The sequence below is a fragment of the Dendrobates tinctorius genome, unplaced genomic scaffold, assembly GCF_039654945.1.
Source record: "Dendrobates tinctorius isolate UK_male_01 unplaced genomic scaffold, ASM3965494v1 ptg000155l, whole genome shotgun sequence".
NCBI classification, from domain to species: domain Eukaryota; kingdom Metazoa; phylum Chordata; class Amphibia; order Anura; family Dendrobatidae; genus Dendrobates; species Dendrobates tinctorius.
The window spans coordinates 711,168-724,520 of NW_027361822.1; the positions used below are offsets into that span (position 1 = coordinate 711,168).

General features: G+C 48.5%; 2 protein-coding genes across 2 annotated transcripts in view; both read left to right on the plus strand.

The window, feature by feature from the left end:
• The window catches only part of LOC141050953 (gastrula zinc finger protein XlCGF66.1-like), a 61,095-nt gene that overhangs the window by 31,823 nt on the left and 15,919 nt on the right, over positions 1 to 13,353 (plus strand). Inside the window, exons 2-6 of the mRNA XM_073547678.1 lie at positions 1,214 to 1,366; positions 1,496 to 1,675; positions 1,757 to 1,880; positions 1,960 to 2,057; positions 5,566 to 5,656. Coding sequence (XP_073403779.1) covers positions 1,286 to 1,366; positions 1,496 to 1,675; positions 1,757 to 1,880; positions 1,960 to 2,057; positions 5,566 to 5,656 — 574 coding nt within the window. The 5' untranslated portion in view covers positions 1,214 to 1,285. The remainder of the gene's footprint in view (positions 1 to 1,213; positions 1,367 to 1,495; positions 1,676 to 1,756; positions 1,881 to 1,959; positions 2,058 to 5,565; positions 5,657 to 13,353) is intronic.
• LOC141050948 (uncharacterized) overlaps positions 1 to 13,353 on the plus strand; it is a 105,193-nt gene that overhangs the window by 13,016 nt on the left and 78,824 nt on the right. The gene's annotated exons all lie outside the window — the stretch shown is intronic.

Below are 13,353 nucleotides of genomic sequence, written 5' to 3' on the forward strand. Positions count from 1 at the left end.
GGGTACAGCCGGCTCCACATGTAAGAGCTGGAGGAGAAGTCTGCACTGGTGAGCGGTAATGGGGGAGCAGGGACTGTGTGATAGAGTGGACAGGACTCAGTCCTGGGGGAGCACCGGGACTCTGCACATTAGGGTACAGCCGGCTCCACATGTAAGAGCTGGAGGAGAAGTCTGCACTGGTGAGCGGTAATGGGGGAGCAGGGACTGTGAGATAGAGGGGTTCAGGACTCAGTCCTGGGGGGCACCGGGACTCTGCACATTAGGGTACAGCCGGCTCCACATGTAAGAGCTGGAGGAGAAGTCTGCACTGGTGAGCGGTAATGGGGGAGCAGGGACTGTGAGATAGAGGGGTTCAGGACTCAGTCCTGGGGGGCACCGGGACTCTGCACATTAGGGTACAGCCGGCTCCACATGTAAGAGCTGGAGGAGAAGTCTGCACTGGTGAGTGGTAATGGGGGAGCAGGGAATGTGTGATAGAGGGGACAGGACTCAGTCCTGGGGGGGCACCGGGACTCTGCACATTAGGGTACAGCCGGCTCCACATGAAAAAGCTAAATCCTAGTGCAGAATGTCACCAGATCCTATCATCCACTAAATACATAGCTGTGACTGACAGCTATGTATTTAGTATGCTGTTCTGCAGGTGGAGCTATGTGGAGATTCCCCATTACTGAGCGCTGGGGACATTAACCCCCGCAGTGCTTTGGTCACATTCCAGGAGATAGAACATGTTCCCGTCTGTGTCGCTATATCAGGATCTCTGTATTGGATTACATTGGGTCACTTCTCACCTGACGTCGCTTGCTGCTTTGTTACTGTACAGTCTCCATTATGGCTGTCTTCCGCTCCATGTTGTCCCTATCAGGAGATGTTAATTTTCTATCTTTATCTGTTACTGACGTCCCTGGTCCTGCCGTCCCGATCTCTGTGGATGTTCCCGGCTCTTTATAATTTTGTCTTAATTTTATGAAATATTTCATAAAGATTCAGATATTTTACATTTTTCTTCTTAGATTTGTTCTGTATTTTTGGTGCTGGATTGGAGATATTCTGTGATAAATCTCTGTGTGTGACTATAATGGGACTGTGTGTTATACTGAGAGCAGGACGGGGCCATGACTGGATGTAATGATCATGTGAAGCCGCTAACAGCTCCGGAGATTTCTTACATGGGATCTTTATGATGTTACATCGTCATCTTCTCCCCATTCAGGTCTCTACAATATCGGATCCTCTCAGTGGAGATCTTCTGTATAAGAGAATTCTCCTGAGTGACCCTACAAGGATGGATAGGGACAGGGACAAGATGGCGGTGAAGAGGATATTACAGCTCACCCTAGAGATCCTCTTCCGGCTTACTGGAGAGGTGAGAGATCCTGATGACGTCACATTACATCATTCTTATCTATGGGAATAACAGATGGAGAGAACTGGAGAGGTGAGGACTCTGGAAATGTCTGTAGTGAGATTTATTAATGTGTCTCTCCATAACCAGGATTACACAGTAGTGAAGAAGACCTCTAGTGAGCGCTGTCAGGCCCCAGTGTCTGAGGGATGGGGAAGACCCCTGAGCCCAATCACGGGGCCTCCACCTCACCCCCTGACACATGAGGACATCAATGACCAGAAGATCCTAGAACTCACCTACAAGATGATTGAGCTGCTGACTGGAGAGGTGACCCTGCTGGGAATGCTGAGACACTATACAGTAGCTCTATTAAGGGATCAAGGGGATGATGGTATCTTTGTGTGTCAGGTTCCTGTAAGGTGTCAGGATGTCACTGTCTATTTCTCCATGGAGGAGTGGGAGTATATAGAAGGACACAAAGATCTGTACAAGGACATCATTATGGAGGTTCCCCAGCCCCTCACATCACCAGGTAATAGGACTAAATACTCACTGCCTATAATTATCTGTATGTAAAGAATGAAATCAGTCCCTGTATGTGTTTCCTCCAGTTCTATCCAGTAAGAAGGCAACACCAGAGAGATGTCCCCATCCTCTTCTTCCACGGGACTGTAAACAAGAAGATCCCAATGTTCCTCTGGATTATCAGGTAGATGGAGAGAAGGTGTCATGAAATCTCCTCTATGATGTGTAGAAGACTGAAGGTCTTGAATTCAGTCTTGGTTTATCCCCCAGTTTTGTACACTGAATGGACAATTTATTAGAGACACTATCACACTCGCATCTGACACCAATTAGACACATGCTGTAGAGAGAAAAATGGCAGGCATGTTCTCTTGAAAGTCCATGTGGGTTTATTTGCTTCATAAACCACCAAAACACCAACAAAAGGTAAACAGTCTTTACATCAGACCAACAAAACCTCAATGTCCATAACGGAGCTCTGCTCCCTCAGGCCTGTGACTGTGCAATGTCCAGAATGCAGGCTCAGTCTAGCGCCACACACACAGGATGCCTTCTCTCTCTCTGCACACAGACCATGTACCATACAACAACCTCCATTATGTAGGCTGTAACCACACCCACATGTGAGGTATGTGGGTAGCCAGACCCGCCCATCTCATAGCTACCTGCAACCCTGACCCAGGTGCACTAAACGACATCTTAGTGCTCACGTGCACTAAATCAAAATACTCAAGGCTGCATTGCAGGCAGCATCCATCTCTGTGACATATACCTCCCATCGATTACACGGCCATTAGCCTCCTTACACTGCTTGTAGGTGCACAGACAAGGTCCCAACCCGTTACATATAGAAAGTCCTAGAATCCAACAATCAAATCAGGTGAATTTATTTATAACATGAAGAAAGTGTACAAAACGTTTTGGTCGTATGGTCTCCACAGCGACAGGAGTCTCAACTTTGCGGACTGCAATAGGCTCTCTCTCCCTAGGCACAAGCTTATGCTTGAAGCAAAAAGAGCCGGACACGCATATACTATATGTTTTGAATCTTATTGAACCATTTAGTGTTTAACGACCAAAACGTTTTGTCATTGAAAATTATCCAGTGATATTGGATCCCATGGATGGAAACAACATATCAAGGAAAATGTGAACAATAGTTCTGAGAACATGTGGTGCAGTTATACACACTGCAGCTGAATACTGCGTGAGTTATAGAGGCAGAACAGTGATGACCAACAGAAACAGAAAGGAGAAACGTCATTTGGCAAAAGAGCAAAATTGATGTCATTGAGCAATATAAATCTTCAGGACAAAATTGTTGGCACCCTCAGCTTAATTTTTGAATGTACAACCTTTTGAATAAATAACTGCAATCACTTTATGTCACGAACAACAAGCTTCTTACACCTCTGAAATCAAATTTTGGGCAACTCCTCTTTTGTAAACTGCTCTAGGTATCCCTGCTGCAGGACTGACCGTCTGTAACTTTCCCCTGGCCAGCTGTAGGACTGACCGTCTGTAACTCTTCCTGGCCCAACTGCAGGACTGACCTTCTGTACTTCTTCCCTGCCCAGCTGCAGGGCTGACCCTCTGTAACTATCCCTTGCCCAAATGTGGGGCTGACCCTCTGTAACTCTCCCTTGCCCATATGCGCGGGGCTGACCCTCAGTAACTCTCCCTTGCCCATATGCGGGGCTGACCCTCAGTAACTCTCCCTTGCCCATATGCAGGGCTGACCCTCTGTAACTCTCCACTACCCAGCTGCAGGGCTGACCCTTTGTAACTCTCCTCTGTCCAGCTGCAGGGCTGACCCTCTGTAGCTCTCCCTTGCCCATATGCAGGACTGACCCTCTGTAACTCTCCACTGTCCAGCTGCAGGGCTGACCTTCTGTAACTCTCCCCTGCCCAAATGTGGGGCTGACCCTTTTTAACTCTTCCCTGTCCAGCTGCAGAGCTGACCTCTGTAACACTCCCCTTCCCAAATGTGGGGTTGACCCTGTAACTTTCCCTTGCCCATATGCAGGGCTGACCCTCTGTAACTCTCCCCTTCCCAAACGTGGGGTTGACCCTGTAACTCTCCCTTGCCCATATGCAGGGCTGACCCTCTGTAAATCTCCACTGCCCAGCTGCAGGGCTGACCCTCTGTAACTCCCCCCTGCCCAGCTGCAGGGCTGACCCTCTGTAACTCTCCCCTGCCCAGCTGCAGGGCTGACCCTCTGTAACTCTCCACTGCCCAGCTGCAGGACTGACCCTCTGTAACTCTCCCCTGCCCAGCTGCAGGGCTGACCCTCTGTAACTCTCCCCTGCCCAGCTGCAGGGCTGACCCTCTGTAACTCTCCACTGCCCAGCTGCAGGACTGACCCTCTGTAACTCTCCCCTGCCCAGCTGCAGGGCTGACCCTCTGTAACTCTCCACTGCCCAGCTGCAGGACTGACCCTCTGTAACTCTCCCCCTGCCCAGCTGCAGGGCTGACCCTCTGTAACTCTCCCCTGCCCAGCTGCAGGGCTGACCCTCTGTAACTCTCCCCTGCCCAGCTGCAGGGCTGACCCTCTGTAACTCTCCCCTGCCCAGCTGCAGGGCTGACCCTCTGTAACTCTCCACTGCCCAGCTGCAGGACTGACCCTCTGTAACTCTCCCCTGCCCAGCTGCAGGGCTGACCCTCTGTAACTCTCCCCTGCCCAGCTGCAGGGCTGACCCTCTGTAACTCTCCCCTGCCCAGCTGCAGGACTGACCCTCTGTAACTCTCCCCCTGCCCAACTGCAGGGCTGACCCTCTGTAACTCTCCCTTGCCCATATGCAGGGCTGACCCTCTGTAACTCTCCCTTGCCCATATGCAGGGCTGACCCTCTGTAACTCTCCACTGCCCAGCTGCAGGGCTGACCCTCTGTAACTCTCCGTTGCCCAAATGCGGGGTTGACCCAGTAACTCTCCCCTGCCCAGCTGCAGGGCTGACTCTCTCACTCTCCACTGCCCAGCTGTAGGGTTGACTTCTGTAACTGTCCCCTGCTCCCAGCTGCAGGGCTGACCCTCTGTAACTCTCTTACTGTCCTATAACTTTTACATAACAGTGATTAAAATAAACGATAGTGTTAACAATATAATCACAGTACTTTTCATCAGTGTCCTATAATGACAGTATACAGTATATCCTGTAGCACCACAAATAAATCTTTGTCATACAGCTATTCAATTTAGTAGTGCCAGCTTTTTCCACTAGGAATGTGATTGTGAGTTTCACTTGTTTTCCGCTTTCACAGTCCTCAGATCTTAAGCCTATAAAGCATCTCTGGGACGAGGTAGAATTGGTTGTTCAGAGCATCTCAGCACCTTCATCTAATTTGTGGCAACTACAAGAACCCATTCTGTTGGCATGGGCCAGTATTCCTGGGGAACCATCTCAACACATAGTGGAAATTCACGCTGCCATTGTGAAGGCTGATGTACGCCCAGTGTGCTACTATATGGGTGTATAATAATGTGGCCATTCATTTTATTTTATACTTGGTGGAGATGACAGGATAAAGCTGATCATAGATATTAGATGTTGTCTGGATCTTCTCACGATTTTCTGGTTATCAGGATTGCTGGTTTGAAAAAGGAACGAACAAGTTGAATTTTGTTTTATCAATGTTTTTCAAAATCATTTCACCAAACTTCTTCATCTGTCTGACTTACAATCTTTGTTGCAGGGTGAAGATCTGCCCCATATTAATACCACAGAGACATATATGAGGGGTGAAGAGCGGTGTAAGGAGGAGATTCCTACAGATAACCGAACAGGTGAGTAGTGACCACTAAATGCAGAGAAGTCACAGGTCCTAATCAGTCACTGGTTGAAGAATAACTATACTTAGATGTTCAATTTTTTGGGGGGTGCAGTGGGATAAGATATATTGAATTCATTAGGTGACACTTGGTGAATTTGGCATATCCCCTGTATGTCACTCGCCTTGACAGAAATGGTACTCAAGTTACTGACGGACCGGAGCAATATTTCTAACTGGTGTAAGTTATTCCATTACAGTGGCATAGACACTTTGATAAATCGTCCCTCACAGCTCACTGTGCACAATGGATTTCTCTAAATACACTTTTGAATCATGTTAGTGTTGGTGACCCCTGATCTGTAAGTCAAAAATATTACCAGCCAGCCACAGGAATTTACTAAAAACCTGAATAGCACTCTTATTTATATGGTTTAAAATTCCGGTCTATACAGATATCTCTATATGCCAGTACATTATAAAATAAGCCAAAATAAAGACATAAAATCGTAACAACCGGTACAATACAGCCCACAAATTATTTATGGTGTTCCATAAATGCTGTGACTAAAAATGGTTGATTTGTTTTTAACCATGTCAGTTTATACAGTATAACTATAAAATAAGCACATCCTGCACAACTTTGTTTTCCATTCTAAAAATGGACCTCAACCCAGAAAGACCCCAATATTCCTTCTTTATCTTCATCAGAGATCTTGGTGTCAGCTGAATGTTGTCCATTCATCACTGAGCACTTGATATTAGAATGTTTGAAGAATCATTCGATTTTTTTTTTTTCCCATGCAAGAAAAAAAATTAATGACACACAAATTGCAAAAACTGATAACAGACTAAACATGGATCCAGCACAAAGTTTGAGTGACCCCCAAAAACCTGACATCTGATTGAGACCTATAGCTACATTCATATTCTGAAGTGCTCTGCGCTGAACACTTTGTCTGGGGTTTGTTTTTATTCACAATAAAGGTATACAAATGTGCCTCTAACGTGTCCATTCACTGCAATGAGGCAAATGTAGACGGACGCAATATCTCAGGGGGAAGGTCATTCTGCATTCTTGCGTCTGTCTTGCAGCTATCACGTAAAATAGTGTCGTGCAGCAAATCAGGGGAGAATATCAGAGCCTTTATAAAAGCTGAGGCAGGGAATGCTGTACCCATTTTGAGATAGTCCTGGATAGTGAAGGGGATATCAGAGCTCACTGCTTGGAAATACAGATAGGAAGAGAAAACCCTAAAGCATTAAACACATACTTCAGACTGTGTATGTTGTACAACTGCTATAGTAAAAGATGTGTAGAATTGTTTGTTTCATTAATCTCCCAATACATTTCAGGTTCAATTTAGAATTGGTATTCAAACATTCCTCATCATACTGTTCACATTTTGACACAATGAGACCAAGACTAGAGATGAGCGAATGTGTTCGGATTCGATTCCGAATACTATCGGAATCGAATATTGTTTAACCATGTCTAACCAAGACGACACCTAACATTTCCTCAAACAGTAACTCGCCATCGTGAGTCTTCAAGCAGGATGTTCTCAGACCGAAATGGCCTCTGAAATTCGAGTGTCACAGTGCGTCATCAGCAGATTGCAGCAGAGATACAAAGACTGGAAGAGTCACAGAAAGGCATAGAAGTGGACGTCCTCTGGCCATATCCCATACTGATGACCGCTTCATTGTGAACAATGACCTTTGAATCTGAATGATGCCACACAACTCCAGGCACATTTAAGGGAGATGATAGGCACCCATGTGTCATGTCAAACCATTCAAAATCATTAACATCAGCGTGGTCTGCATGCTAGACGACCTGCAAAGGGTACTTGACCACATCGCATGGGCTGGGGAGCATCTACTCTGGGCGAGGGACCAGTGGGCCTCAGTGCTGTGATGACCACCAAATAATGGCCGTTAAAAATGTTGGAGACATCAAGGAGAGCGCTATGCATCAAACACTGTTGTCGCCAGATGATCTCTTGGTGGTGGTGTTAGTGTGGGCAGGTGTATCTAGTCAATACGAATTGTCTAACACAGTGAAAAGCCCCTACTCCTTGAATAACATCATTAATCCACTTATTGTTCCTCTGCATTAATACCACAGGCCTTATTTCATTTTCATGGTTGACAATTAGTGATGAGCGAGTATGCTTGTTGCTCGGGTGATCTCCGAGTATTTGGAAGTGCTCGGAGATTTAGTTTCTGTTGCCGTTGCTGCATGATTTGTGGCTACTTGACAGCCTGAATACATGTGGGAATTCCCTTACAAACAGGCAATCCGCACATGTATTCAGGCTGTCAAGTGGCTGCAAATCATGCAGCTGCGGGCGACAGAAACTAAATCTCCGAGCACTCCCAAATACTTGGAGAACACCCGAGCAACGAGCATACTCACTCATCACTAACGACAATTCCCCAGCTCTAGGTCCCATCATTGAGGAGTGGCTGCTAGAGACTGGGGTACCTCAAATGGAGTGGGTTTTGGGATCAGCTGAGGTTCGTAACCCTGTACCCCAGAACCTCAATGATTTGAGGGTTGACCCTCAAGAAGAGTGGAATGAGATGCTTGACTTGAGAACAGCATGAGACGTCATAGTCAAGCTGTAATTGATGCTCAAGGCCACATGACAAGTTATTGAGATATTGACGTATCTTTGGTGGGTACCCACCACTGTTGGCTTTTGTTTAGGGATAAACGAACCCGAACATGGACTATTTACTGTATGTCCAGTTTTCTGTTCAAGTTCGGTGCTGAATTAAATTTGTTGAAAGACTGCAGCACAGCCAATCAACAAGGTTTAGGTTGTGGGCACTTCTGGATCCATCATAGCCATGTCAAGTATTGGCATGAACAGAAAAAACGGACGTAATATCTTAAAAGAATGCAAAATCCATATCTGACTATTTGACAAACAGCATACCTGGGTGGATTTGAAGGTAACAAGTACCGCCCGTCTCCCCAGCTACCTGGAGACTTCTCCCGGACACATTGAAACAGCACCTCAGCAGTATCACTGCTGATCAACACACATATAAGTCTCCATCTCAAGGCCACCCACCTTGAGGTACACAACGGTCATTCAGTACTCTGCCATTCATCCTCTCTCCTAGGACATCCACACAGCGCCCCCTAGCGGACACAGTGGTCACTACACCACATACCTCCCCCCTCTGTTCATACCTGTGGGGTTGAACACACAGCATAACCCCAGGATCTCGAGACCGGGCACTCACTACACCTTTCCCCACAGGTCGAGAGAACAGTCTCCATCTGTCATACGGCCTCATTCCTACGTTAGGCCTCCCCCGCCCCCAACGGTCAGAATATCGGCCCTGATCTTTGGCCCTCCAGTCACAGCCTGTCTGCGTCATCAGACACTGTTTGGTCACCACATTCCTCTCCCTGTTTGTTCTGTTCCCCGACCAGCTCCCCCGGTCAGTACAGTCATAAGTCTTAGTTAAGCCTACTGTCTGGCCTGAGTCTGACTCATTCAGAGTCTCACAGGAACTACCGTCTCTCAACGTCATCCTGCCAGTCAAACTACCACTTGCTGACATTCTTCGGCCATCTGCCATGTCACTTCTTGGAGGAACCGTTCGGGTCCTTACATCTTGGGTTGAAGGCGGCCGCCACCTAGTGTTCCGTACCTCTTTATTGATTCGTCGACGGTCCAGCCTCAACTGTTCAATCTCTTGCAGGTACCCCACTCAATACTCCAATAGCATGCGAAAGTTTCTCAGGCTTTCCATGGAGCCAACCACCATGATGGGAATCCTACCCTCTTCACTGGATATCTGGTCTTCATCATCAGGCAGGATCCTCACCCTCACCACACCAGAGATATTCACAAGGTCTTGCATTACCTTCCCGAATCTTCCAGTGATTCTCCCAATCAGACCTTTGGGAACCGGAACTACATATTTCCGCAAACCCAGCCGATCCATAGCCTCTCTTGCTAACTCTAGGCATCGAACAGCTTTCATATTACTCCGCCTGACCAACTGTTTGGCGTGCAGACATTGCAAATGCATCTCTTTCAGGACAGCTACCCGGTTTGCTGTATCTTCTCTGGCCGATATTATCACCAACTGCCAAGTCTCAGGTGCCCAGTGCACCTTACACGCCTTGACTGCCTCCTTAAAAGCCTCATGCACACCTTCCTCAGTGCAGGCTTCGTGCATGTCTTCTGGTACATCAATCACAGACTTGAAGGTCGTGGTCTTGCTCGCTTCCTGGACCGAAGGCTCTGGCTTTACCACGGACGCTTCCCTCACTACAGATGAGCCGACCTGATGACCGTCTTCTTCACCTCTTTGCTCACCAACTTCACAAGATTTTATCTCTTCATGACCCTTTGCCACGATTGGTACTGGCAGTTCCGTCTTGTTGTCACTCGGGCCCAACCGCTGTAAGTCTTCGTCCAGTTTCCTCTCCCGCCGAAGATCTCTTACAGTTTTTTTGAGTTCCTCCATCTCTTCCCTAAGGGTCTTGTTCACACTTTGCCAGGTGGACAGGTGATCTCTGAGCTCCAAGACTTCTTTCTCGAGCTCCTCGACCCTGTGCTCGGCCGTTTGTCTCAGGACTCTTTCTCGTTGGACATGTTCTTCCACCTCTTCTCTGAGGGCCTTATTCAGTCCTGGCCACATTACCATGTGACCTTTGAGCTCAGAGACTTCTTTCTCTAGCTCCTCTAGTCTGTGCTCCCTTTCCCTCTCAGAGCCACAGTCACCCCCAGAGTCTGAGTCACCCCGACCTGCCGAGCAATCCCTCCAGTTTCCCATTAACCGTGTGAATACTTCAGCCGTCTTATCAACCCGGTCAACGTCAGTCCTGTCACGAGACGCCAGGTCTGTCTGTTGGGCAGACGTACCCCTTTTCCCGGTCACTTCTACCTCTGACCTCTCCCCATCAGGAGCCGTCACCGTCTTAATATCAGTTAGCCCAACAGTAGGACCGTCTCCATCCTCCTGGCATATGTCATCAAACCTGACAAAGTCCCGGCCCCACTCCAAGGCATACACTAAGTCTGGTGGTATACTGCCACTTTGGCACTCACTACCTCCGAACCCCTCAAACATTACTCTGTCTACAGCATAGTTCACAGTGACCTCATGTTTACCATTTTCTCGGTCAGACAGAAAGTGAGAGGAGTTCCTGTCAGAGTCACCTGACTCTTTGAGTCCAACCGTCCTGAGATTCCTTCCCGATGCAGCATCAAGGTACACACTTGCGGCCAGTCATCATCCGGAAAGAATAAAACACATTCTGGAAACAACATACACGAACACTGCGGTTCCTCTTTTGCCACACCGGTCCCTTTCTGGACCACCACCCCAGTTTGGGTCACCGCCCCCTCTGGGACTCCACCCCTTTTTGGGTTACCACCCCAATTTGGGACTCCACCCCCTTTTGGGCTACCACCCCAATTTGGGCCATCGCCCCCTTTTGGGATTTCCCCATGTCCGTTATACAGGTCTTCTCAGACCACAGTTCACACCACACAGTTTATGTCTCTTACAATACCACACCAGTTCTTGTTGGCACCACCACAGCTCCTGCTGTCACCTTCGTAACCCCGCCGAGTTACCGGAAGCCGCTTGCCCCCTTCGTAACCCCGCCGAGTTACAGGAAGCCGCTTGTCCCCTTCGTAACACCGCCGAGTTACAGCAAGCCGCTTGTCACTTTCTTGACTCCCACTGAGCCACCGCAAGCTGAGTTGAGACAAGAGAAAAAAAAACACACCACACAAAACTCACATGTCCTGTCTGTGTGCTATTCAGGACGTTCCGTCTCCGCCTGAGACCGTCCAACACACAGGGCGCACCGGGTGAGATTCAGGTAGCGACCCTCCTCCCAGGGTCTCCCCACACACCAGCCTCACCAGGTCCAGGGGCTCGGCGGGTGCTCTTCAGGACAGCCGTCCCCACCTGAGACTGCCCAACACTCGCGCCTCACCAGGTCCAAGGTCATACCACGTGCTCCCGGGATCTGATTCTTTCTCCTAGTATCTCCCAACACTGACCCTCCAGGACCATTCCACCCTGAACCCTTAAGGTACACAGTCTTACTCACTGACCCAGGTCAGTACCACACGAACACCTGTCCATTACCTGTGTCGGCCACACAGGTCCTCGGGTACCTCTTCTCCGCAGAGGCACCCTAGCAATCACCAGTCTCTTTCTCCTGGGGAAGCGGCTGCACTGGGCTCACCGATCCGGACAGTGCCTTACTCACTAGGCCGCCCCACGGTTCCAGAACCACAGCCAGGTAGTGACTTCCTCAAATGCAGGCCGTCACAGGCTCTGCTCACACACGTGGCTGGTCAACATATTACACGGCTTTCACGACCATCCGCCCTCCTGGCTCAGCGTTGCCAGCACTGCACCATGTGCTTTGGAACCGTTGCCCTTAGCAACCAAGTTTTGCAGTCCTCTTCTGTTGCCCCTAGCAACAAGGCTACAACATTGCCCTTTGCAATCTCCACCAATTGTGAGGTAGTGTTGTTATTCAAGTAAGGGATTCTCGCTTAGCCGCCACAAAACCAGATCCGGCAAGGGTTTTCCATAAAACAATTATAGTCCATGCGGTTTATTCAGCATCATAAACCCACAGCAGTAACGTACAGTTCATAGAATCAGCTGTTATGATTGAGTCACCGTAGGAGGCAAAAACAGAAATGCAAGCTAGTCCTGAAAACCAGAGAAGTTGGCAACTATCAGATTGCAGACCCCTGAACCTATCAACACAACTAGCAGTAGCCGTGGGGGGTTCCTACGATGACCTAGACCCCTCGATCACAGCCGGAGAGATACATAGGCCTAAAGAAGGAAAGGGGAAATCTAACTGCCCCAGAGCAGACCCCAAAGCAATAGGCAGCCCCCCACATATAATGACGGTGAAGCAAGATGAAAACACTTACACAGACAGAAAGACAGGCTGAGCAAAGATGGGGCCCAAAAACTACCTAGATAGGAACGGATAGGAAGGCTGCTGTCTGCAATCTGCCAAAACCCTAACAGAGACAAAAGCCAACAAGCTGATATAAAAATGGCCCTGAAGCAACTAAGCTTCAAAAACTAAATCAGCACTCAGGTACTTTCAGAAGACAGCGCTCTAGGAACACTGCACACCCCAGCAGGGAGTGGCAGAATCCAAAAAGCAAGAAAAACAAATCTTAGATGTAAAAAGGCAAAACAGAAAACTTAGCTTTAGGAGAGCAGGAATCAGACTGGTGTCCAAGAGTCCACAGAGAAATCACCCGCAGGGCAGAAAGGGCGTAGGCTGCCTTAAATCCAGTCAGTGACTCCACTCAGCCAATCGTCTTCATTAGTCCCAGGTGCCTGATAATCAGGCTCACTACCTTCCTTCACTAGAATAGGGAGTTCACCAGGCCTCAGTGACGGAGGGGAAAATGAACTCACAACAGTACCCCCCCTTGAGGAGGGGTCACCGAACCCTCAACAACGCTACCAGGGCGATCAGGGTGAGCCCGATGAAAGGCACGCACCAATCTTTTGGCATGAATATCAGAGGCAGAGACCCAGGAATTATCCTCCTGACCATAACCCTTCCACTTAACCAAATACTGGAGTCTCCGTCTAGCCAGACGGGAATCCAGAATTTTCTCTACCTCATATTCCAAGTTACCTTCAACCAATACAGGGTCCGGAGGTGCCACCTCAGGC